General features: G+C 32.7%; 4 protein-coding genes across 6 annotated transcripts; 2 read left to right on the forward strand and 2 right to left on the reverse strand.

The window, feature by feature from the left end:
* Positions 1 to 111: 111 nt before the first annotated feature.
* LOC140974403 (uncharacterized) lies at positions 112 to 6,536 on the reverse strand. Its single transcript, XM_073437875.1, has 9 exons — positions 6,352 to 6,536; positions 2,591 to 2,714; positions 2,379 to 2,522; positions 2,226 to 2,291; positions 1,418 to 2,119; positions 1,181 to 1,335; positions 930 to 1,091; positions 597 to 866; positions 112 to 513 (listed from the first exon to the last, which is right to left on the reverse strand). Exons 1-7 carry the CDS (start codon positions 6,534 to 6,536, stop codon positions 977 to 979), a joined length of 1,491 nt encoding a protein of 496 aa, XP_073293976.1. The 3' UTR covers positions 112 to 513; positions 597 to 866; positions 930 to 976.
* Positions 6,537 to 9,883: 3,347 nt separating this feature from the next.
* Positions 9,884 to 12,151, forward strand: LOC140980030 (uncharacterized). Its single transcript, XM_073445733.1, has 4 exons — positions 9,884 to 10,099; positions 10,201 to 10,306; positions 11,349 to 11,472; positions 11,789 to 12,151. The coding sequence occupies exons 1-4, from the start codon at positions 9,969 to 9,971 to the stop codon at positions 12,040 to 12,042; spliced, it is 615 nt and encodes a 204-aa protein (XP_073301834.1). The 5' UTR covers positions 9,884 to 9,968; the 3' UTR covers positions 12,043 to 12,151.
* Positions 12,152 to 15,551: 3,400 nt separating this feature from the next.
* LOC140980046 (calmodulin-binding protein 60 C-like) lies at positions 15,552 to 19,713 on the forward strand. Of its 2 annotated transcripts, none has more exons than XM_073445734.1 (8): positions 15,552 to 15,957; positions 16,034 to 16,109; positions 16,930 to 16,988; positions 17,129 to 17,652; positions 17,744 to 17,904; positions 17,997 to 18,200; positions 18,605 to 18,839; positions 19,091 to 19,713. In XM_073445734.1, exons 1-8 carry the CDS (start codon positions 15,833 to 15,835, stop codon positions 19,636 to 19,638), a joined length of 1,932 nt encoding a protein of 643 aa, XP_073301835.1. In that variant the 5' UTR covers positions 15,552 to 15,832; the 3' UTR covers positions 19,639 to 19,713. The 2 variants fall into 2 exon arrangements, with proteins under 2 accessions (XP_073301835.1, XP_073301836.1); XM_073445735.1 differs by having other exon boundaries at positions 15,553 to 15,957; positions 17,159 to 17,652; positions 19,091 to 19,705.
* Positions 19,714 to 20,351: 638 nt separating this feature from the next.
* LOC140980071 (uncharacterized) lies at positions 20,352 to 23,852 on the reverse strand. Of its 2 annotated transcripts, none has more exons than XM_073445749.1 (6): positions 23,731 to 23,852; positions 23,537 to 23,617; positions 23,224 to 23,319; positions 22,487 to 22,602; positions 21,271 to 21,407; positions 20,352 to 20,917 (listed from the first exon to the last, which is right to left on the reverse strand). In XM_073445749.1, exons 3-6 carry the CDS (start codon positions 23,234 to 23,236, stop codon positions 20,515 to 20,517), a joined length of 669 nt encoding a protein of 222 aa, XP_073301850.1. In that variant the 5' UTR covers positions 23,237 to 23,319; positions 23,537 to 23,617; positions 23,731 to 23,852; the 3' UTR covers positions 20,352 to 20,514. The 2 variants fall into 2 exon arrangements, with proteins under 2 accessions (XP_073301850.1, XP_073301841.1); XM_073445740.1 differs by having other exon boundaries at positions 21,271 to 21,413.
* Positions 23,853 to 26,674: the final 2,822 nt, after the last annotated feature.

The following is a 26,674-nucleotide window of genomic DNA, read 5'->3' on the forward strand; positions in this document are numbered from 1 at the left end:
GAAGTACCACATGTTTGTATTCATTGTACAACAATCTAGCTTATATAGTACCACATTTTATGTCAAAAGTACACCCCATTACCGAATTCATGCATTAATAGATATTCAGAAAAATGTTGATTATGACACAACATAAAGTAAACAAATATTACAGCTAAATGGTGAAATATCTCAGGTTACAAAAGCAGTGCATATGAAAAACAATGTTACACCACATACAAGCCAAACAACCAAGAACATCATTCAAGTAGAATTTTCAGCTAAATGGTGAAGGATCCCATATTCATCGGCCAAAATGGTGGCAGCCATGTGTGCACGATATTCTTGAATACTACAAGTATTCACGTATCCCCAAAATTCCGGGTCATCTTGTGTAAAGGCTTCTGCCCATAGGCACACGAATACCCCACAATCAACGACTCCACTCTGTTGTCGGCTATAACGATCATCAACTTGTGCTTTTGGGGCAGGATATCGAAGTGAATTCTTGATGTAGCTAGAGATGAACTTAGCCTGAGAAAGAATTTCCGGAATTAGTTGATATTCTTTTGTGGTATTCAACTTAATGTTGTAAGTAGCAAATAATACAAACTTACAAATATCTTGACAAACACTTTTGTTTGGGGTGACCACAACGAGTTCATGTGCATGAATTTACTAGTCACGGTGTCCAAAACCAGCAAAAACCAATGAAATTTTGTGTTCAAAGGCATCAAAATATATCGGCTTTCATTGAGAACATTAGCATTCAGCTTTCCAAGAATACTACGGCTACTTCAGCTTAATGAATCTATAAATCTTGGAATGTCCGCAAACATCAAATTCTTTTCCTTTTTCGTCCCATGAACTTTTTTTTTAAATTCGGCCTATAACATAAAATTTTATTAAATTAATTATGCAGGATAGATTGCTGAATTAAATTCAATTACCTGAACCACATAATTTAAAACCCATATTTTCGGTGGATTTCCATATCTCACAAAATATTCAGGTGTGCATTTATCACGTCATCCATCAACTCCTTGTCATACAGCAAGTCACACAGCGCTTGTCTGGAAACTTGTAACTTCATACTTCTCCAAACTTCCTCCCTAAAAAAGTGTATTATTTCTCTAAAATCAAAGAAACTACTCCAGAAATTGACAAAACATAAAAACAAGATCACATATAAAATAATTACCTCATATCAGATCTTTTCAAAAATGTATCCACAATATTCTTATCGCTATCAGAAATTGATGACCGCCCAACATATTGCAACAACTCATCATCCATTTGATTTGCCTCCTTTACTGCAGCTTGTGCAATTTGCATTACAACTAATTCTGAATTTTCCTGTAATAGCAAAATTTTTACAATATCAAATATTATATAGAAATAATATATATATAGTACATGAAATGTTTTTCAGATTTACCAGCTCAATAGGCTTATCCGCAACTCTATGACGGACTAGTTTCCTTTTATTCTTTTTTGGGGTTGTGGAAGGAGGTGTCACAAAGTCTTTTTCCTTACCCTTTAGTCTCCTATCTTGCCTACTCATAACATCACGAGCAATCGAAGAAATGTCATTCTTCAACTCAGTCTTCTCCTCTTTGTCAGCGTCACTTTTACTATTCACCTCAATATTGTTGTCAACTCTATCTCTATGTGAATCCTCAATAGCCTGTTCATTTTCAATTCCATCCGTATCAACATATTTTTCGCTCTTTCTTTCTGAAGCATGACCACCATCATAAACCTCGAAAAAAACTTTGTCACCAATTTCAAAAGCATTTAATTTTTCAGCTGTATCAAATTTATGAGCCTCAAATGTCATATACTCATCACTTTCTTCTACACTCTTTCTCCTTTTTTTCGCTAAATCAGAACCACCATCATATCCATCGAAAGGAACTTTATCACCACTTTCAATAGATTTTAAACTTTCATCTGCAAACTCGTCAAACTCATGTGCATCACGAGGAATCAAATCATCATTTTCTTCTGTATATCTTCTCCCCTTCCACTTTGAAACTCTATTTTTACCTTCCATATTGTCAACATGAAAAATTCTCTTCATTTCTCTTATCTCTTCCTCTTGTGCTCTGATAATCGCATCCAGTCGCTTTATTTGAGCCTACATTTATTTTTCCATATCTCATAAAAGATTACAAATAATAAAAATTTAACTAACATAAAAAATATTTCTGTACCAATTCATGTCATATTATATTTTTTCTAACCTTGTTATCATTGTCACGATTACGAACAAGTATCCTCTCCTCAGGTAAAGGATAGATGGGGAGAACCTACGTATAATTGCACTAATAATTATGATTATATAAAATTATTTACAATCATAGCAAATAATACAATTGCATACTATTATTTCAAACCTTATTCTTTGTTATGGAAAGAAAAGCAACAGAAGCTGCATAGAGATCATTTGGGATTTTAGAGTCAACCCAACGAAAAAACCTTGGAAATATATGCAAAGCACATGGTTTCCCAAGTGATGGAATCCGTTCATACACCCATGCCTAAAATGAAAATTCATATTAGTTAGGATTAAAATATAGTAAGAAATTCAATACCAAATCCAACTTACCATCAATCCAATTACGCAACCATCAAAATATTTCTTTCTCCTTTCGCCATCGCGTACATGTTTAAAAATTTCTTCATTTAAAAATCTATATGCTGCATTGCCCAATGCATAATTGCATATCTTGCTGAGGTCGTCAACATAANTTAAATTTCTAATACTAGAACAATTTTTTTACTGTGTTGGGTGCAGCAATGAAGCATGGTTCGAATACTGAAAGAGTTACGAGACATTATGAATTGATTAGTCGTTGTTCTCCTTCCTTTTTTCAGATNTTCAGTATTCGAACCATGCTTCATTGCTGCACCCAACACAGTAAAAAAATTGTTCTAGTATTAGAAATTTAAATTAAAATATGACAGAACAAAAATTTACCAAAATGATCAACCATTGCCAAAATGATCTATTATTGAGCAACCATTTACAAAAATGAAAAAACAAAAATGGTTATATTGATATACTATTTTAAAAAATGAAAGAACGAAAATTAACAATAATTTAGCAAATGAAAATTTCAATGACAACAAACAAACGTGATAAAACGAGTAAAGCAAACACCTCAATTCAAAAAATTATTGACTAAAATATACGATAAACATTATACACCTTCTTTGGCAATAGATTCACCCAACTATAATTCATTTTCTCCAAACAAATCTTTTACTATAACTACATTTATTGGCGACTAGGTTCAGTGCATTATAATATTACTTTCCACATCCATTATAGTATATCAGGCACACCAAAACCCATGACAACATGGATATAAAAATAACCAATTAATAAGTAGGATTCACAAAAATATTCTAATTCACACATTTCATTTAGCTAATGAAGATATTTGACAGTATAATATTACTTAGCAGATATATATGTTATTTATGGTCCACGGCTTAAAAATGCAACTATGCCTTAAGTAATGAAATAGCTATCTCGTTAAGCCTGTTTGAAGCAATGGAGCCGGATTCAAAGCTTAAAAAATTGGATTTCCACATACATGAGAAAATTAAAACAATATTGCACAAATTATATAAAAAGTTGGACAAATCAACCGAATATAGAAGAAGAAACTCACTTCCTCGTTTGCTTTGCTTTGCCTCTCTGTCCACTGTCATCGTTGGCTTCCAAATCGTCGCCAGTAGGTGTCGCAAGTAGGCGGGTTTGTATGGCATGTGGTTCTCGACGAAGGAAGAGATGGAAATCAGTGGAGAGAAATTGGGGGAGAAGAGGAGATGAAAATTGATGGAGATGAGTTATTGATGTACGTGAGAAATTGGGGGAAGAGAAGAAAACTGTTGTAATTGTGGAAATAAAATTGAATTAAAAGGGAAATGTGATAAAATATGAAGTAGGGAGTGAATTCAAAATAAAATTGTATATTAGGAAGTGAAAAATATAATTTTATGACATAGGGACTGAATGTAAAATTGATTTTATGATTAGGGATTTATCAAAAGTGTCCCAAATATCTACTCATATTAATATATGGTTTAAATCAATTATCATATCGCTTAATTTAATTCCATCAACGTCACATGTCCAATTTTTTTAAATGTGGTTTTGTTGCTTTGCTCTACTCACTACTGGATCCCACTGTAGTGTCCAAATTCAATTAATAAAAAGCGGCATGACGCTGACTACTTTTTAAAATAATATACATACAAATAATTTATATATAATAATATTATAAATTTTTCTAGTTTATATACATATATATAACATATGTATATATTTTTTCAATTAAATAAACGATTATGATATTTGAATAGTTTATGGCAAAAAATTGTGTGTGACGGTCTTACATGTCGTATTTTGTGAGACGGATCTCTTATTTGGGTTATCCATGAAAAAATATTACTTTTATGCTAAGGGTATTACTTTTTATTATGAATATCGATAGGGCTGACCCGTATCTTAAATAAAGATTCGTGAGACTGTCTCACAAGAGACTTTGGTTGAATTATTATCGTGAACTGCTTCTGTAAGTGATATGTTTGACTTGGTAACAACCTTACAATTATTACTTCGAAACCGTGGCGGATTCTTCCCCAGACTTTGAATCTGGTCCAAACAAATACGCTCATGATTGTTTTTTTTCAAGTGAACATGGAGATTATACTAAACCAAGTCGGAAAAAATTACATCAAAAATAAAAGACTAGAAAAGTCAACGAAACAACGCTTCTAGTTAAAGTATGAGTCGTCTGGTTGCTGATACCTTTGCAAAAACAAAAGAACACATTGCATATCGAAAGCAAGACATTTGCAGTCATCAATAAATAAACCGAAACTGGAGGAATATGAGACAGGAGAATTTAAAGCATTAATCATTAGAAGATCGTCAGACTCAACAATGATATTCGGGATATGCATGTTTTTAATCCAATTAAGAGTCTCCTGAATCCCCAAAATCTTAAGCTACTGCTGGTTCTTGGAAATCAGGTAGGCTGTCATGTATCGTTACTAGAATAGAACCTTGAGAGTTGCGGAGAAGACTCCCAAAACCAATGCGAAATGATGGAAGAACAATGCCACTTCAACATTGCAGTTTAAAAAATGTTCAGGTGGTGGCTTCAATTTCATGTGATTCAGAACAACATTTATTCTTATTTTGGCTTACCCTAATTAATATCATTCTTTTCATCAACCACTTGATCAAGAATGTCAGAACTCAAGTATGATTGCACCCATCGAATCATGATAAGAGCGTCTAGTAGCATCGTCTCATGATCTCCTACATATCCCTGATAGTTCCTCGAAGAACATTAAGTTATGTTTAGTGTACAGTACGATCCTTTTAACTCATATATCCCAATCGAATTTTCAATCATTGGTATATACGGAATTGCAAATTAATTCGATAACAATTTGATATATATTTGAGTAATAATATTGACATCGTGTGTGCAGCTAGGAAGACATTTTTCCCTAAAAGACTTGTCTTGTTTTGGCTAGAGATATCTTGCACTATTAACTAATCAAATCACATATAATATCTTTACCTGAAGGTGAGCGGTGAATTTCTGATTACAATGCATTGGCTCCTACGTATTTTGAAACTACACCCAACCTCGTCACTGATGACCCTCAATGGAGTTAGTAAACGGATCAAAGTGCATGCTAATACGTAGATCTTCTATGTTATCCCGAGTCAATGACTAATGAAGTAAAATCATAATCACTTATTATTCCACTCTAAGTGATAACCACTTGGAAAGTTTGGGGGATGATTGTTCAGTGCATCATCAAACGATTACGCATCTGTATCAATGTATATATTCATGTCATTACCAATTAAACATATCATTATCTTTAACCTTATTTTAGGTAACTGAATCAACTAGGAATCTGATTAGAATACATGATATGATTCCTAATGAGTTTATGATTTTACGTTGAGAGACATACCTCATGGTACCTATAGTATATTCAAGGGCGTTATCTATGCAACTTGCATGTGTATACAGATAAAGTAAATGTCATAATTAAATAAACTCGTAAAATATTATTAAAATAAATATTGTTTTTATATAAGAGTCATTAAAGCTCAAGCTACAAGTTGGTTCACTAAGCACCTACTCTAACAATCTCTCACTTGCCCTATAACCAACTACCCATATATTTTAAATGCATTGCTTCAAAATGCTTCCCAAACAATGGTCCTGACAGGGGCTTCTTCAGTGGATCAACAACGTTATCTGCAGATGTGACTTTCTTTACTGATATCTCATCTTTCCAGAGTCTCCCGGATTATGTGTTACTTACTTGGTATATGTTTTGATCGCTGATGAGATTTCGGTTTCTTTGTTTTGCAACGACACTGGTGTTGTCACAGTAGACTGGATTGGATCAACTCCAATGACACCCAGCTCTTGAAAATTTCTCATCCAAATAGCTTCTTTTTCTGCAGGTGATGTAGCTATGTATTGGGCCTCAGTGGTTGAATCCATTGTGGTGTTTTGCTTGGAACTTTTCCAAGAGACAGTGTCAACATTGAGCTTAAATACAAATCTAAAGGTTGATTTCGAATCATTCACATCTGATTAGAATCTAGTATCAATATAGTATTTCAATTTTAATTCTTCATTCCCGTAAACCATGAAAAAATTCTTAGTTCTTCTTATGTGCTTGAAGTTCTTAAGTACTTAAGAATATTTTTAACGGCTTTCCAATGCAGTGGATCATGATTCGACTGATCAGCTTGCAATACTAAGTGCAAAGACAATATCAGGTCGAATAGATATTATATCATATATTATACCGCCTATAGCAGATGCATATCAGATGTGACTTATGTTTTCTATCTCATCGTCAGTATTAGGACACATAGACTTAGATAGAGTCACACCATGACACATTGAGAGATATTCTCTATGGGACTCCTCCATAGAAAATCTCCTCTGTATGGTATTGATATAAATGGATTGGGTAAGCCCTAGTATCCTCTTCTGTCTATCCTCATATATCTGTATTCCTAACACATAGGATGTTTCATTCATATCTTTCATTGATAATTTACTAGCTAATCACAATTTAGCTGATTAAAACATCCCTATATTATTCCCAATGAGTATTATAAAGCACTAAGAATGTCACTGTACTCTTACTAATCTTCTTGTATATACAAGGTTGCTCAGAATTCTTGACAAAATCAAAATCTTTTATAGCGTTGTCAAATATGAGGTTTTAACTCCTCATTGCCTTTTTAAGTCCATAAATGGATATATGAAGTATGCATATTTTATGCTCACTTTTTTCTGATGTGAATACTTCAAGTTGAAACATATAAATTTCTAAGGAAATATGTCTTCACATTCATCTTCCATATTCATAGTCATATCATGCGGCTATGGCTAGCAATATCATAATGAACTTGAATATCAGAACTGGAGAAATGTTTCGTCATAGTCAATACCTTGTCTTTGAGTATATCCTTTTACTACCAATCTTGTTTTGAAGGTCATTACATTTTCATTCACCCAAGCTTCTTTTTGTAAATCAATTTGTATCATATGAGAACAATTCACTCGGGAGGATCTACTAAGGACCATACTTTGTTTGAATATATAGAGTCCATCTCGGACTGCATGACTTAAAGCCATTTGGTTGATTCAGCGTCTGACAATACTTATTTGAAGTTTTTTGGATCACATCTAGGAATGATCTCATCTTGGCCCTCTTCAAGAAGTAGTCTTATTTTTTTAGGTGGCCTTGAGACCCTTTCAGATTTTTAGGAGCTTGTGTTTCCTCAACTGACTGTTGCGGTGTGAGTTATACTATTTCAAAAATGAGCGATTTACAAATATTTTCGAGTTCTATCATTTCGAGTTTTCTATCAAATAGAAACTCCATCTCTAAGAATGTAAAATTCCCTGAAACAAAAAATTTTGTTTCTTTGAGATCATAGAAATAGTATCCAACAAAATTCTTTGGATTTCCTATAAAGTAGGACAAATTGACTCTACTATCTAATTTGTCTCTCATTGCTTGTTTCACATAAGTAAGACATCCCCAAATTCCTAAGAAAGAATATTTGGGTGGTTTTCTCATCCATATCTCATATAGAGTTTATCAATTGTCTTTATATGAATTTGGTTCAACAACATTGTCACAGTTTCAAGTGCAAATCCTCAAAAGGATTGAGTCAATTATGTGAATCACATAATATATTGAACCATGTTCATCAATGTCCGATTACGACGTTCTGACACACCGTGCAACTGCGGTGTGGCAGGTGTGGTCTACTATGAGAGAATCTCATCCTCTCTAAGGTAGTCTTGAAATTCAGTACTGAAGTATTCTTCACCTCGATCAGATCGAACTATTTTAATACTATTTCATAACTATTTCTCTACTTCAACTCTGAATTCTTTGAAATTTTCAAAAGATTTAGACTTGTATTTCATAAAATACACATTCATATCTCGAGAAGTCATCAGTTAAGATAATGAAGTAGAACTGACCATATCTTAAGTTAACACTTGGAGGGCTACACACATCTGTATGTATCAAACCAATAGATTGTTTTTGTCTAACGAGTCAAAAATGTCATCTCCCACTAACTTGTGTATTATTCTTTAGAAAGTATGTCATAGCCTAGCGTGCCACAAGTGTGATTGATTCAGACTATATTGTTTTCTTTTGTTTATTGTTCTAATCGTTTGGATATTCACTTATCATTACTAAAACATTTATGTCCTAGATATTTTCTAATTTCTAGATTTCTTATAGTGAAACAAACATGTTATGAGTTATCATTCTTTGTGGGCCTTTTAAGTATCATTTGGAGCTTGCTTCTTATTGAGTTTGTTTTTCTTGTAAGGGGCATAACTTTTTTCCCCCTTATTTTGTGGGCCATTTTTCGTCCCCGACAAGAAGACTACTAAGAAAACAACATTTTCCTTCTTTTTGGTGGCCTCGTAAGTCGTAAGCATATTGAATAGCCCTTCGAGACTAGCTTCTATCTAATTCATATCGAAGTTCACCAAAAACCCGTGAAATGAGTAAGAGATTGACAACAATGTCATCATGTAACACGTTGGAAATCATCAATTCCAGACCCACGACTTTTTCAATAAGCTCAATAATATGTACAACATGCTCATGGGTCAGAGCCCCATCTTAAATGCACGTGGTCACAAACTCCTTTAAAGTAGTGTGAATCATTGTACGAGTTTCAGCACCATACAATTCTTGCATGTGCATTTGAATGTCAGCAGCATTCATTATTTCTTCAAACTATCTATACAGTTTATTTGACATTGAAGCGAGCAGTTTATGTTTTAGCCTGTATACTATTGTCTCACTATCTCGCATGTTTGACTAGTTCAACAAGACTGAAATTAGTGTTAATGACATTTTTTCGAATTAAGAACAATATTTCTCAGCCAATCATAAAAATTAGAGTTCGGTTAACTTGTTTTAATAAGAAAAACATAAATGTAAATTATACATTTCATAAGATGATATTTAGTGAACCAAGTATAGTTTTTTTACTTTTATTTGATTATTATTTGTTTAATTAATTTATAATTTATATTTAAAGATTTAATCAAAATTTAACTAAAATATAATATATTATATTTTAAAATATACTTTAATTACTAATTTAAACAAAAATACAAACAGAATAGATTGAACAGAAATAAATAGTTCTGATATTAAATTATATATTTTAAAATCGAAAATGGAAATAAAATTGTGTAAGATCAATAAACTCCTCTTTAATTAACGAAAATTTTAAATAATAAAATAATTGAAATAATATGTTAACTCAATTACAACACGAGCAGCGCTACGTACAAGTGAAAATCTCTAACATATTTCCCACAATCCGTGCTTCTAAAACCCTAAATCGGTTAATCTCGATTTGTAGAACCGCGATGGGCATGGACGAGGAGGCGGCGGCTGACGATGGATGTTCCCAGCCTCAGCTTGTGAGATCCCGCCACATAAAAAAGAGAGCCCTCAAGAACAAATCTCTTTCAGTATCTTTCAATGAAAAAGATCTCAAGTGCGTCTTTTTACCAATTTTCCTTTAACAAGTATGGCATGAATTTGCGAGGTTTTATTTATAGTTTAACATTTTGACCGTGAGCGACTGGGCATCTGCAGAGATTTTGTCACTGGCTTCCACAAGAGGAAGAAGAAGAGAAGAAAAGAAGCTATGCAGAAGCAGGAAGAGGCAGAACGCCGAAAGCGCATTGAGCGGCGCAAAAAGGTTAGAACTTGAAGTTTTGATGTCTGTGCATTGATGGACTTTGTCTTAATTTTTCATTGCAGCTGTGCAATTTAAGTTTTTTCCGATAATATTGTTTGACTGTTCACAGTAACGGAATTTATTACGGTATTTTCTTTATACGCGAGTTTGGTTTAACCTGAAGATAAATGAGAATGCTAGTTGATTGCTAAAATCTTCCAAACTGCTTTTTTGAGATGTCAATGGTTTTGACTCCTGATGTGAACCCCCTCCAAAATCTGGAACCATTTCCTTTCCTTATCTTTGCATTTGCTCGGCGGAGATTTGTAAAGGGAGCATTTCTAAAGAAAATTATGTCAAGTTTAACTAGTTCATATGATATCTTTTCCCAAGCTTCTATTCAATCGGTGGCACTCCAAGATTTGTCAGTGTTGGTGCTCTTACCTCACAACTTTAAGTTGTAAATGTCCTCTCTTTAGCAATTAAAGGTTTACTTTCTATCTGAAGAGTTTATGAATGCGAGTTATCAACTTTTTTTACTAAAAGTCCGAGCATAGGGATATAAAGTACAAACCAATTATAATATTATAATTAACACATCCCATTACATAAATGCGGGAGATCTGAGAATATAGACCTCGATTTATTGTCCATGACCTATACTTGCATGTTGGTCAGGTATTTGGTGACAGAAGTTCATAAACATGCAGCAATAACACGTGAACATGAAATATGTTATCAGACTATCCACTCCTGAATTCACAAGGATATACACGATGGCTGAATTTCAACCCCTTGTAAAGTAGCTCGGGAAATGCTTTACTTGAATGCTATACCACACCGCTTGTGTTGACTAATTATTTGAAATTTTGAAATATTTAGTGCACTTAATAAGCCTTATAAAAAAATTGCTGATGTGTTTATTGCAGAGAAAATTGCTATAACTTAGCTATGTTGCATCTGTGTGATTGCTCAACATTGTCCTTGTTGGTTCTGAAATATGCCTAATGTTATGAGGAGATTCATTTTTAGATTGAGCTAATGATAGTTCTTGTATCTACAGAGAAAATTGGAAAGAGATTTTGTTACATATGGTGGTCCTCCGCCATCTTCCGGTCCAGATGCCGACAAATCTGGTGATGAACATGAAGATGGGGAGGCAATAGAACCAGTTGCATCGGTTTCAGGTGTCTTCACAATTTATTACCCACTGTCTTGAATTGATGCTAGGGAATATTTAAGTGTGCACATGTAGACACATTGTCTAGTGAAAGTACCAATCAAACTGGTGTTGCATCATCAAAGACTTCCTTTAAAATTGAATGTGTGTGTGGCAACCTTGATTTGTAGATACTTTCATTCGATTCTGTAGGAAAAATATATAGGCCTTGACCCCATTCAATGTCTCTGCCTCTGCCTCTGCCTCTGCCTCAATTCATTGATGGCTCTTTCTGGGTTCTTTTCAAGAAATAACAGCTTTATTATGTGCTTCTTGTTTGGAAGGTACGGCAATGTATGACAACGGAGACATGCAAATCATGGTCACAACGAGTGAAATAGCAAGAGAGGTAGATTATCCCATTGATACGCCGAAGATGGAAAGAGACCCAGAACATATGGAATCGAGCGATAAGAGTAGGATGAGGATCCCTGTGAAGAAAAAGCAACTCAAGAAGGCTCCAAAAAAGAGGTCTCACCCAAAGCCTCGATCTAAAAGAGACAAAAAGAAGGGAAAGACAAAGAAGAATAATAACTAGACATGATGAGCTCTCATCTGATCCCATACTCTTTTAATTTGTTCAACTTTTTCATGTTACGGTTCAATATATAATATTCACTCTGTGAAGTAAATTAACTCTTATCTCACGCCTACATGGAAGGAAGAACTCAACCAATATTTCTCTGGTGATGTGAAAACTGCTAACAATAGAATTTAAAGATGGAATGATATTTCATATGTGAGTTTTCGGGTTGTTGGAAATATAATAATCATAATAAGAGAATGTAATTAATTCGATACGGTAATAGTTACCGCGATTTTTTTACAATGTCTGTGTTTAAACAAAAATTTATAGTCTAACGGGTTAATTTTTGTGATATAGATCTCTAACTTGATCTAATTCAAAAAAAATTTTATTTTTTATGTTAAAAATATTATTTTTTATTTTAAATATAAATCGGGTTGATTCGTCTCATGGAAATATGTTTGTGATATTCTCTCGCAAGAAACATACTTATTTATAAAATACATTTTATCGCTTTAAATATAATTAAAAACTAGTGCCTCTTTGTACACTTTTGCATGTTTATACAATTAAAATAATGATTTAAATATGATATTTTTTGTTGTTTTTAAATCATTAATTTTTTCATATATTTTTTATTAGGTGTGATATGGTAAATTAAAAATATAGATAAATATTTTTATAAAGCTTTTAGAATAATTTTTTTAAGCTTTTAGAATAATTTTTTTAAAAAAAATGGAAGTGGATAAGATGTGCTATATATACATGTGTGTGTGTGTGTTACAAATTTATTAAAATAAGTTTTATTATATTTTTATTAAAAAAGCAAACAATGCTTTAATGGGGGTATTTTTGGTACTTAAAAATTGTTATACAAAGACGTACAAGTAGTTACTTTAAAGTGTCAAAATATATATATATATATATATATATATATATATATATATATATTATTAAATAAAATTCCAAATCACTACATCTCAAATTTTTCATACTCATTTGACTTAAAATTAGAACGAATGACTTATTTTTTCTAAGTATATATATTTTTTGATTTAATTTCAAATTAGTGATGATAATGAGTATAGTTCACTGAGGATCAAGTCTTGACCCGTTAAATATTGAAGGACTTATACTTAATTCGATTCATACTTGAAATTTAACGGGCTGGACCCGTTAGACCTGTAAAATAATTATATTCATAGTATTTTTTTAATTTATAACAAAAATTAAACAAAATAATGGAATAAAGGTCTTATTACAAAATCAATCTAATCAAACTAGCCATTCAAATAGTGGACAAGCTAATACATTTTTCATGCTTGAATAATTACATATATTTAGTGATGAGATAAAATTTGTCAAATGATTCAGCTTTATATATTATTAAAAAATTATAATTAAAACATATTTATCATTTGTATTATTACACAAACAATAACAATATGACCAAAAACATAAACACATAATATATAATATGTTAAATCGAAGATAAATGTTTAGAGAGAGTGAACAAATTCTTTAAATTTTCTTTAAAAATTGAGTTGACCTTAACAATTAATGTTTGTATCGGCTAGATGCAACTAAACACTGAAATGATTTTTCAAGTACAGAAATATCTGACTAGACTAGTGATTAATTAAACAGTTTTTTAATACAAATACCAGACAAATATATGGAAATAAACAGAAGTTAAATTATTGAAAATAAAGAACACAATGTATGTGGAAGTTCGAAAAAAATATCATTCTACGTCCCTTTTATTCCACTAAAGGAATGAATTCATTAAAAGATTTTGACTTATAAAACTTCTGGTACAAAATCACTTCAGCTAAGATTTATCCAACACCTAAACTGAAATTCTTAGTATCTTCAACACGACACAAACCAAAAATGTCCATTGAACACTATGTTTAGACATATAAAATTACAACTATTCATTTAGATAGCTTATGCAGCCAAGTTGATAAGACAACACAAATTGATCGTCCATTATCATATATTAATAATATGTGTGTGTTATAGAGAATTTTGAAAATAGATAGTAAAGAGTACTCGAATCTTTGATAAGACAAATTGTGAAAGATTCAGTACTTTTCTTCAATCTTGAATTATGTCTTTATATAGATGAATTCCTTTAACGGTCAGATCTCTATCAAACAGATATTCGTACTGATTGTTGATACAAAAACAAGCTATCTTTTGTCTTTTTTCCCTTCATGGTACACAACAGTTAATGCACCTTGATATATATCTAAATATAACAATAAACTGCTTATGAAAAGTTGATATATGAGAGAGGAAAAAATCCGCGTAGGTTTGTTTTATTAGAACACATTCCTGGACAATGTTAGATATTGGTCAAGTGATCTCCTGAAGTGTCAGGCTAGTATGTACACGAACTGACTTGCACACTAATAAGAAATCAAGTTGTAGCTTGAGCTTTCTATTGCAGTCAGGTTAAAGTCTTGGAAACAGCTTGATAGACATGCAACCTGACCATTAGAATGGCTATATTATGATCGACAATATCTTGAAGATTAGGTTGTCCCACTTGATTTCATGGTATCAAAAAAAAAATTGTAAATACTTAAAAATAATAGTTGGACCCGAAACAACTTAAAAATGTTCTTTTTAATCACTAAACAAAATATTTTCAATCTAAAATAATATATTAATATTTAAAATTTAATATACACCTTTTGAGGTTTGTGAAATATAATAAATAAATCCAACAACTTCGAAAATTACAAACACACAATCAAGTTTATTTTGATATTATATTTTGCATCATAAAGTTTGTATTTATCTTATATTTTTAGAGATTTAAATGTAATAAAAATACAAATATGATATAGATGTGTAAAATATTAAAATTATTTTATTTATTTAATATTTTTCATAAATCTAAAAAAAATAATTATAATATTTAAATATAGTTATATATATTTTTAATATGATAAATCTAACAACTTACTAAATAATTTTCAGCACATTTGCAAATATACTATTTTATTAAAATACAAGCCTTTTTTTTAAGTCATGGTGAATGTGGTATTGCCTTTCTATTTAGGGGTGGGTACCGTACCGAACTACGATATCGTATATCTTACCGTAAATATCGATATGGAACTTTTCCATACCGATATTGGAAATTTGGTATACCGCACATTCGGTATACCGAATTTTCGATATGAAAAAAGTTCATACCGGATACCGTACCGACACCGAAAATTTTGTCGGTATTTTGGTATATACCAAAATATCGAAAAAAATAATTTCGTATCGATACTGAAAATTTCGTACCGTACCGTACCAAAATTTTCGGTATCTCGATTTTTTCGGTAATTTCGATAATTTTTTCGTTACGATTTTTCGGTATTTCGGTATTTTTCCAAACCTCCCTTTCTATTTACCATATACTGACATGCAGCTTTCTATTTACGATTTTGGTATTTCGTTATGATTTTTCGGTATTTCGGTATTTCTATTTTTCTGGTATAGTTGAAAACTCTCAGCTATCAACGACTAACGTAGTTTCCAAGAAACCCATCTGAATTTTCTTCGAAACCCCCTCCCCCTTTCCCGGATCTTTCAATTTTTTCCCGCCTTACATATACCGTTGCAGCCCCCTTTTAATCCGTTGTCCAGTATGGGAATCTTCTCGAGTGACTGTGATCACTGGAACTGTTGACTTCCCGCGATTCAAGATTCTGATCGGATCTCAGAAGTGCCAAGTATTTAACAGATCGTTTGTTATTGTTACTGGTTCAGGAGCTGAATTCGGTGGGAAGGTTTCTAGATGCCGACTCGGTATGTGGAAGGATCAAACAGCGTGGCTGCGAGAGAAAAACGTGCTTTGGATTCCGCCGGTGGTATCCAGGAAGGTCAGCCTGATCGGAAACGACAACGCCCTGCTCTTGCTAGGTAATATTTACCTTATTAGAGTTGTTGCTATGAGTGAGTTTCTGTAAGTTTTTATGTTTATTTATGGTTGATGCAGTGTTATTGTTGAGGCTCTGAAGGTGGACAGTCTGCAGAAGCTTTGCTCGTCCTTGGAACCAATTCTTCGGAGAGTTGTAAGATTTTGTAGACTTTTTGTTAAATTTATCTCATCTCTAATTGTGATTTTCTTTTTCTGCCGGTTGAAATGCACGCACCCAACACAACATGTTGCCGCATACATGCCTCGTCTTAGAATGAATTGCAATTTAGAATTGTTTTACGACTTCCTCTTTTTATCTCTCTTTATTTGTGAAGTTGCAGTCTGATTTTTGGCAGATAAAATAAGTTACTGTGAGATTTTTGTGATTCAAATTAATGACCAAGAACAAGCATTGCATGCGCATGCATAACAGCGTTGTAAATAGTGATGAACAAGTAGTACTTCATCTTACTAGAGTTCTAATGGACATAAACATATACTTTACATAAACTTCAACTAGTAGGATATGCTCTCTGCTACAAATTACAATTGCGTTCAATAACCTTTTTTTGGTATTAGAATTATGAACCTTTTTTGCTTTATGTGCCGATTCATTTGTCATTATATTTTCGTTTTAACCAAGCTGCTTGTGATGGCCAACCTGAGAATTCATCTGATGGTTATGATATTATGAGAATTTGAAACACTTTAAAAAAAAAAAATAGGTAAAGAATTTGAAGTTTTACATGGGAGGAGCAGCAACCATTGTGCTCCTCATTTGTTACACAAGTAATACTTTGCGAAGATTGGAATTCTGAAATTAGTTAAAGTTACGTAAAGAGGTCTTTGGATTGTTTCTGTTACAACCATCTCTTTTTCGATTTTCCTCTGTATATACTTTATACAAATCATATTGGATGCATAAATGGATCTTAATTCATTGCCTGCATGGATTCTTACCTCCTAATTACTAGGTTAGTGAAGAGGTGGAGCGTGCCTTGGCAAGATTGGCCCCTGCCAAAATCAATGGAAGGTATGATTTGACTCACTGATAGACTACAAGTTTCACTGTTTCAGAAGTTCAATCTCTGTTTCTCTCTCTAATTAGTGAACCAAATATATGTCTCTCAATATTTGAAGTGACCTTGCCTCCTTTGTTTTGAGATGCCTTAGCGTGTTTATGCTGATCTCCAACAAAAACAGGGTTTCCCCAAAAAGAATTGAAGGTCCTGATGGAAGAAATTTGCAGCTTCACTTCAAGTCTAAGCCGTCACTACCTCTTTTTACGGGTGGAAAAGTGGAGGGGGAGCATGCTGCTGCAATCCATATTGTCTTGATCGATTCAAACACTGGACACGTTGTAACATCAGGTCCAGAGTCCTCTGTTAAATTAGACGTTGTTGTCCTTGAAGGCGACTTCAACAGTGAAGATGATGATGGCTGGAGTCAGGAAGAATTCGAGTCTCACATGGTAAAAGAACGTGAAGGAAAGAGGCCACTTCTGACAGGGGACTTGCAAGTGGTTTTAAAGGAAGGTGTTGGAACCCTTGGGGAGATCACATTTACTGATAACTCTAGTTGGATTAGGAGCAGAAAATTTAGACTTGGTTTGAAGGTTGCCTCTGGCAGTTGTGAGGCCATTCGAGTCCGAGAAGCCAAAACAGAGGCCTTCACTGTCAAGGATCACAGAGGAGAATGTAAGCTTGTGTTGCATTGAGAAATAAACAGTAAATGACTTTCTTTGTCCATTAAGTTAGGTGTTGATTCTTAGCATTTCTGATCATGTAGTGTACAAGAAACATTACCCACCTGCACTTAGTGATGAAGTTTGGAGACTGGAAAAGATTGGGAAAGATGGATCATTCCACAAGAGGCTTAATAAAGCAGGGATATATACGGTAGAACACTTCCTGCAGCTTGTGGTGAAGGACTCACAAAAACTTCGAACCGTGAGGATCATAACTTAATCATCTTGTTTGGTCAATATCCCGTATCTGCACATATTCAATGCTCATGATGTATATTCCTCTATTTGTTGCAGATCCTGGGAAGTGGCATGTCAAATAAGATGTGGGATGTCCTTGTTGAGCATTCAAAGACATGCGTCTTGAGTGGAAAACTCTATGTCTACTCTCCTGAAGAGCCTAGAAATGTGGGGGTTGTGTTTAACGGTATTTATGAATTGAGTGGTTTGATTGCTGGTGGACAATATCATTCAATTGATTCTCTTTCTGATAATCAGAAGGTTAGTGATCTCGTGATACATGTTTTATCTCGAAGTGTCAAATTGTGTGTGGGGTCAAATTATCTTTACCTGCAATCATTTTAAACTAAATAGAAAACATAAAGTTCCAGCTTTTAACTCAGAACTGCCACATTGAGGGTCGGCTATTTAATTTTTTTTTCCAATTCACTCTATTTGAAAGTTATGAGCTGAGTGGATTCTAAATCATACTAGTCATTGACTTTATTTCTCGTCTTTCCGCGGTAAATTTTAGTTTATGAATACACATATCTAGCTCTCTCCCATGTTTGATTAGCTATTATCCGATAATCGAGTGATCAGGAACCTGGGCAAGGAATTTTACTCGTCGTTCTATTGAAATGTGAGTTGTTGAACATGGACTATATATTGGTTTACTATTACAGGTCTCTGTTGACTCATTGGTGACGATGGCATATGACAACTGGGCGCATGTGATAGAGTATGATGGCAAATCTCTTCTGGGCTTTGGTCAGACTAAAAGATCAGATGTTTTCCAAAATGATTTCAGGGAAAGCTCACAAAACCAATCAAGTTCTTTCGATCAGCTTAGTATCCCTAGTCATCCAGCCTTGATTCCTTCCGAGCATCCGTCAATTAATCCCGGGTTGACTATTGGAGGTAACTGATTGCTCAGCTTTAATCTAAATGCAAGCTAATGGGCAGTTTGGCTATAACAATAATAATAATAATAATAATAATAATTTTTATAAACGACTTTGTGTATTTTGTAGGTGGGTAACTGCCTTTATTCGTCTCTCTGTATTTTTTGCTTATCCGAAGGGCATATTTATATTTTTAGCTTACCAAACTGAATTTATTTTGATTACACTAAATTTACTAGCTAAAGAAATGCTACCTTTTTTCATCAGGTTACAGTGACAACAATGGGGGTCTATATTCTATACAACCGCAAAATATGAATCCCAAAGTTTCCGTTCAGTTAGATGATACTTCATTTACTCCTCAGAGTCAGCTTATCCATTCAATACAACAAGCTCAACTGTTTCAAAATCAGGATACACTCACTCTTGGTCCCCCAATCTCAAACATGCAAACCTTCCACACTGGCGGCCCATCGACTTTCACTTCATTTAAGGGATATGACGATATTCCAGTGGATGAAATTAGGGTGAGAAGTAATGAAATTCTTGAAAGTGAAGATATGCAGCATCTACTTCGAATGTGTAGCATGGGCGGACATGGTCATGATTCATTTACTACACAAGATAGTAGCTATGCTTATCCAGCTTACACCCCGACTGTGCCTACAAACTTTGGTTTTGACGAGGATCAAACACGTGTATCTGGTAAAGCTGTTGTTGGGTGGCTCAAACTTAAAGCAGCTCTAAGATGGGGCATTTTCATAAGAAAGAAAGTTGCCGAGAAAAGAAGAGCACAACTTGTGGAACTAGATTGATATATTCATCTCTTCTCATTCTGAGTACTAAATATTTTCATCTTGTTTGGTTGTATATGATAATAGTAAAGGAAATATTTGCAAATTGCTTTGTACTAATCCTTTTCCTTAATTTAATGATTTTATCCATATTGATCATAATATGGTCTAGATTAGTAAGATCAATTGTTGAATTTGTTTGAATGAATACCCAATACAAAATCTATTACCTTCATACTGTTCTCTTGTTTCTCATAAACAAAATAGAGGATCCAATACAAGGTGACAAAATTATGAAATACCACCTCCAACTAATCTGGATCATTGACAGAAAGGTCGAAGGATAATCAATGTAGCTTAATTCGAAAGTTTGATTTGATTTGTTTACTAATTTATAATTTAATTTTACGAAGTATAGATAAGTCGATTCAATCAACATTACCTGTAATCTGAAAAATGGATCACATATTTAACGACAGATACTTTTGAAACCATCTATTTGAATCATGATTAATGATTAATTTATCAGATATATTTGTATATTATGCTCTTCTTCTTCTTTTTTTTAAAAAAAGTCTCATTCAATTTTTCAACATTTACATTGGTTATTTAAATAAGTTGATAAAAATGATGATTTCAATCCATTCGGTTACCCCAATTTGCAAGAATAGATAGATCAATTCAAATTGATCAAAAAAACTAATTAATTTCATCAGTTTAATACGAACAAAAACTACAAGGACCAATGGAACCAAAGAACAATAATCACGAGTATCCAATCTATTACAGGCTCAAAAACAATAAACTAATGTGCAAACTCGGACCATCCCGGAAGGAGGTCGGTCGGAATAATATAAATGTTGTGAAAATGATAAATGCTGCTGAAAGCCTTTTTGCTCACATAAAGTCATAGCCATCATAATCATCATAAGCATCAGCGACAACGTCATCGTCTGGTTTGCCCACATGCTGCAGATGTTTCTTCTTTCCAACCGTCTTCTTTTTGCCTCCAGTAGCTTCTTTTTCTGTTTTTATTTTCTCATTTGCAACTGCAGTCACGGATGAGGCGACTTCTTTGGCATCTGCTCCTCGCAAAGAAGTCAAGGATAGTCTCATTACAGCTTTTAGCAACCCAATATAATGATAGCTTTTCTCATAGGGACGAAGCTTATAGGATATTAGTTCTGCATATTCTGCCAAGTCACTTTCAGTTTTGGGTATAAAATTATCGAGCGTCTTTTCATCGCCCTTCTTGGCAAACAATTCTTCAGTGGACTTGTAGTCAGCTTCTTCAACAAGCCTGCAGAAAAACAGTACAACATATTGAATCAAATACGTCTCAAAAACTATACACATGCCATCAGTTCAAGGTTAGGAGAGATAAAGCGAGCATTCATTAAATGGCAAGAAAACTGTAACAGATGATAAGACATTAAATGATCAAAATCTTCAGGAAGAAATGGTACAAGTTGACAAATGCTCAACCCAACCTTCAAACGGAATAGTGCAGTCATATCTTGTAATGTCCTACGAAAATTATAGGTTTGGTTAAATTTTCTGTAACCCCGCACTCAAGGATTCAAGATACATCAGACAATAAACTCAAAGATAAGAACAAATAAACTAGCAATAGTAGAGGCACTGGAAACCTACCTCTGTTGGCGAAGTTTTTTCTCTACAGAATCTAATGATGCCTCCGCGGTAGTTTCAAAAGTTATACCTTTCTTTTCACCCAATTTTGCGGTAGGATTCTTAGGAACCTTCTCGGGAGAAGGCTCAGCTTTAGGTGTCTGAGTCTGACAAGATCATTTCGAGATAATGAATCCAACTAATTGACCAGGAACATCAAACACAAATAAAAATTATTCCCAACATCATTGAACACCACGAGAGTTTCACTCAAATGACTCACCATCTGTAAATACCACGTGAGCTACACTCACTTGCACCCTCCCAAAGAATAATAAAGTGAAATTACATATCTACCATCGCGAAAATATATAGCCATAATGATGTCCACAAAAATAGAGCTTCTAATCATGAAAAAAGCAAACAATGCTTTACACTTTTTCTCCTCAACATCCACAGTGAAACTCTGAGAATTCCAACAAACATCTTTAGTAAGATAGAAAATTTCCAAGAATTAAGGCAAACCTTCAGCACGAGATGTTAGTGGAATAAGCTAAAGATAACACAGGCAGATTTTCATTTTCAGCCCACGGAATATCAAACTTATACTTAAGAAAGAAAAATCAATTAAAAAAATGCAAGACAGAAAAGTCTTTCAAGGCTTGTTGGTTTAGACATGTCATTGGTAAACCGACATTGTTAAAGAGTTAGCGTAATAATACAAAAACAGGGGCCAAATAAGAAATATTTTTGACAATCGCCAAAATAAAAGGATGCGCATCTCATAAAATGACTGATAGCAGTGACAATTCATAGATATAGCAAGAAAAAAAGCACACCTCCAACCAAGACATGCAGCAAATGTTCCAATTTTCGCTATTCAGTTTGATATATAATCGAGTACATATTATAGGAAAGAATGTAGTCCACTGCTTGTCATAATCACAATCGCATAAAACTCTCACTGAAGAGAGGAAATCTAGCCACACCATCATTATTGTCTAGCCGAATGATATTTGATTACCAATATCAAATGTAGGAGAAGGGGAATGACCAGAAAACAGATAGATTGCATTCCACACACACACACGCACACACACGCACGCACACACGCACGTATGTAAATAATGATATTGCATGTGTGAAATTCTAAAAGACTTCTTTTCCATTGAAGAATGCATAGAAATAGAACAAAAAATTATTAAGGAAAGCACCATGTAACAAAATAAATCTAACATACTGGAGCAGGCTCATCTTCATCTTCCCAAGAGTCCTTCACACCATCATCTTCCAAATCTTCATCGTCCCAATTATTCTTAGTTTGCTTCTTAAGAAGATCAGGAATATGATCATCTTCTGAAAAATACATAAAACTGTTAGAACTCTAACAATACAGACCTGTAGACAAGATATCAAGAAAGGAAGCTTATCATTTAAGTGTAGGTGCTGGTTGGAAAATAATTAATAGAGGGAAATTACATGCAAATGACGAAGGGACTCCAATATATTATCCCTCTTGTTAAATTCAGACTTCTAAATCAACTGGGACACCAAGAAAGATATGTATTACGTATTTTAAGTGAAAAATGCAGGCATTCACCCAATACACTTGTTATGCTATAAGCAACCAGCTGACTGTGTCTACATTCTTATGCCAGTAGGTTTGGGTCTAAATTTGTTCACAAGTAACGAGAACTGAACATGAAATTTAAATGCCAAACCTAGTACATGCTACTACGGGTACTTCTTGGAGCAAAAAAATTTATAAGGTTGGGATCCAATTTCGAAATCAATCAATTTATTCCACAAATCATATGATAAACCCTAGTTATTTGTAAATTAGAACAAGCTGAAAGATACAACTGGACAGACTGTGTATGTACATGTACACAGAAGCAAACAGATGAAAATCAAGTAAAATCAATAAAAATCATGAAAAAATAAAAGTTCATAGTAATAATAGGAAAAAAAAATTACCCCAGTCCTCCATGATTCTTCTAAACTCACTCAACGACTTCAAATGCTTAAAACTCCCTTTAAGGGGGAAAAAAGAAGAATCCTGAATTTAGGAATCTGAAACAAATAAGAAGAAAGCCCTACGTTATGTCAATAATTTGCAGATCGATGATACAGTCATCAGGTGAAACTCATTCATCGAACAAAAACATGGAACAGAACCCCAGAATAATCTCGACAATTAAAACGATGAAGATTCAACATAAAAACTAAAAACAGAACAATAATCGTAGAATTTTGCAGGCAAGAAAGGTTCTTGAAACGAAAGACTAACCTGCCAGGGAAAAGCCGAATCTCTAATTGGAATTTTTGAGAGCAAAGTGGAATCCCTAGTTGAAATTGTCGACAGAAAATACTGGAATCCAAAGATGAAAAACCCAATTAAAACAAATAAAAATCTCCAAACAAGAAAAATTCAATTCAAATTCAGAAAGCACCCATAAACGGCGTAACCATCGTATCACTTACCGCAAATCTGATTGATTCCATGGGAGATTTAAGGGATTCCTAGTCGGCACAATTGAAGAAATCATAGAATCAAAGGCCATGAGAGAACAAAAAAACATTCTATACTAAATTAACATTTTTTGTGAATCAATAAAAAACATTCTATACTAAATTAACATTTTTTGTGAATCAATAAGATACTAATTTTTTTAAACATGTTCTTTTAAATTGTAATCTCGTCAATTGGCATAAATTAATAATTTTAAAAAATTACAAATATACTTAAAACAATTAAGTAAATATGATTTTTGTTATAAATTTAATAAGAAAATAGATGAGATTTGAGAAAGAGTAGATATCTTGTGAGACGGTCTCACGAATCTTTATCTGTGAGACGGGTCAATCCTACCGATATTTACAATAAAAAGTAATATTCTTAGCATAAAAAATAATACTTTTTCATGGATGACCCAAATAAGATATCCGTCTCACAAAATACTACCCGTGAGACCGTCTCACACAAGTTTTTGCCTTTGAGAAATGTGAGTTCAGATAAAGAATCTGAACTATTTTATTGATAATTGAAAATCCATATTTATAGGATACAATGGTAGAATACAAAATTTGTATATAAAATGAGTGAGATATCAATCTTTATATTCACAATCATATCATAACAATCCTCTTTATATGATTATCTACACAACAACTACTTCGTTTATCTACACAACAACTACTTCGTTGAATATTTCATTTGGTAAGATGGTTGCTTGAAAACTTCACGGAGAGTCATGTGCTGTATCGTTACAACCTTGACAATAAAACTTGGTGGGAAAATTTGAGCGAAATAAAAGAGAACAACAATAGATACTTCTTCTTGTATGTTCTCTTGGCGATGAATGCATCTCGTTAAAACTTACTAGGAAAAACCCAATGAGAAAAAAACTCAGTGAAAGAAAAAAGTACGACATCTCTTACTTCTTGCTAACCGCCTCATTAAGACCTTGTTATGAAAATCTACTTGGGAAAATTCATAAACAAGTCATAAAAAATAGTGTGAACTACTTCCCCTGTTGCAAGCATAGCTCGAAATCTTTAAGTTGTTGCCTGATCTGCGTGCTACTTTCTCGAAATTTAATATCGGAAATGCTCTTATGAAAAGATTGGTCACATTATCTTCAATTGATTTTTCTATGTGATATCCAGAATCAAAGATATTTTGAGCATTATCAAACAACCATTAATGGATGTAACTTATCCATATAAAAGTATTTTTTTGTGTGTGCTATGACCAATTAACAAATATTCTTTCTGAAAATATCGAATTCATAACTCAAAAGAAAATTATATATTTTTCAAGTTTTTCATCTTACGTATGTATTTAATTACTTGGAAGTTTTAGTAAACTTTTTTGGAGTATCTACTAATGTGAATGAATCACACGTGATCGAGATATTTTAATCTTCATAATTTTATTGAAAAGATAATCTAAAGATAGGATCTAATTCCATTAGATACTTCAAATTATTCATGGATTTTTCTGTATATATAACTGTTTAGTCAACATATTCATAACAAGTAAAAACATTTTCTCATAATCGACTTCGGGGTCCTTTGAGAAGTTTTGGGTTGAGCACATATCATCATATGTCAATATTCAATATCTACATACTATAGTTTATACACTCATTATTTTCATATTGACAACATATACATTGAGATCAAAATAATTATTGATAACCATATTACTTTGATCTCATAGTTTTGAAAAAACAAAAAATTTGTGAAAATTTAATTTCTGACATATGTTTGTTATTTTTCAGGAATAATATTATTTTGATTTATCAATTTCTTTTATTGTATCATCTAAAATTTTTTGTTATGGAGTTTTTATACTTTCAGAGTACAAAATCATTTGAATTTATTGGTCGAACACTCTTATGATGTATTTTAGATTTTTTGCAAGTAAAATAAGATATGGTCCTGCAGGAAATCAATTTATTTCAGATGTTTCAACATCTAAACTTCTTCTATGGTTTTACTATTATTTATGTCATGATATGTTCAAGACAATTAGGCTCCTTAATTTTGATATATGAGTTATTCTATAATTTCATTTGAATCGGTTATTGGTTTTTATATTTAAAAACCAACTAGATTTATAGCGCTTCAGACGAGAAAACATAAATTGTTCAATTGGAACAATTATAAGAGATAAATAATATATCTTATATATTAACACATTATATCAAAGAATATATTTAAAAATAAAATTTGAATTTTGAGTTCAATTTATAGTGCATTTTTTTCGCACAATCAATAATTTTAATAATAAACTTTGGCTCAAGCCAATATCAGTAGTAATTAGTTGACATAATGTCTATAATATTTGCTGAAGGTAATCTATCACATCCCCAAAATATGACACATTATTTTCTGAATCGATTGTTTAATAGTTTATTAGAGGCATTTGATAATTAATCAATCAAAACATTTACTGATCGTATATTCGAGAAATTATTATTCTTAAATATCTCCGTAAACATCAGGTTGCGAGTCATGGACACACCTTTATAATTACCTTTTCATTCCAAAAATATATGGATTTAGTCCTAATTTGAACAAGAGATAATGATACCAAATTTAACAATTCAAATGTAATAATTCTTAAAATCTTATAATATTCTGGTTAATTGATTCAAGAATCTTTTTATTGATATGTTCAAGAGCTTCTAGTTCCTCGATCAATATCTTTATGCAATATCAATAATTTGTTACAGTATATACAATTGGGATGCTCAAATCAATCAATTATTCAAACTATAGAAGTATTTGTATAAAGAATTTTTTTATTGATATAAAAACTTTTGGTTTTGTAATACCAAATAGCTAATTATATAACATCCTTAAACTTTTGTTTAAGATATCAATAAACTTCAGGTTTATAATGTTAACAAACTTAAAT

The sequence above is a fragment of the Primulina huaijiensis genome, chromosome 1, assembly GCF_012295235.1.
Source record: "Primulina huaijiensis isolate GDHJ02 chromosome 1, ASM1229523v2, whole genome shotgun sequence".
In the NCBI taxonomy this organism is placed as follows: Eukaryota; Viridiplantae; Streptophyta; class Magnoliopsida; order Lamiales; family Gesneriaceae; genus Primulina; species Primulina huaijiensis.

Coding starts and splice junctions, on each gene's coding strand:
- LOC140974403 (XM_073437875.1), bottom strand. CDS start 6,536: ATGGATTCAACCACTGAGGCCCAATACATAGCTACATCACCTGCAGAA. Junction 2,523..2,590: donor GTTGCGTAATTGGATTGATG/GTAAGTTGGATT, acceptor TTTTCATTTTAG/GCATGGGTGTATGAACGGAT. Junction 1,092..1,180: donor TTGAAAAGATCTGATATGAG/GTAATTATTTTA, acceptor ACACTTTTTTAG/GGAGGAAGTTTGGAGAAGTA.
- LOC140980030 (XM_073445733.1), top strand. CDS start 9,969: ATGGGCATGGACGAGGAGGCGGCGGCTGACGATGGATGTTCCCAGCCT. Junction 10,307..11,348: donor GCATTGAGCGGCGCAAAAAG/GTTAGAACTTGA, acceptor TTGTATCTACAG/AGAAAATTGGAAAGAGATTT. Junction 11,473..11,788: donor ACCAGTTGCATCGGTTTCAG/GTGTCTTCACAA, acceptor CTTGTTTGGAAG/GTACGGCAATGTATGACAAC.
- LOC140980046 (XM_073445734.1), top strand. CDS start 15,833: ATGCCGACTCGGTATGTGGAAGGATCAAACAGCGTGGCTGCGAGAGAA. Junction 17,905..17,996: donor ACTCACAAAAACTTCGAACC/GTGAGGATCATA, acceptor TATTTGTTGCAG/ATCCTGGGAAGTGGCATGTC. Junction 18,201..18,604: donor CTCTTTCTGATAATCAGAAG/GTTAGTGATCTC, acceptor TTACTATTACAG/GTCTCTGTTGACTCATTGGT.
- LOC140980071 (XM_073445740.1), bottom strand. Junction 21,414..22,486: donor ATGAAGATGAGCCTGCTCCA/GTATGTTAGATT, acceptor TGATCTTGTCAG/ACTCAGACACCTAAAGCTGA. Junction 20,918..21,270: donor AAAAAACTTCGCCAACAGAG/GTAGGTTTCCAG, acceptor GTTTTTCTGCAG/GCTTGTTGAAGAAGCTGACT.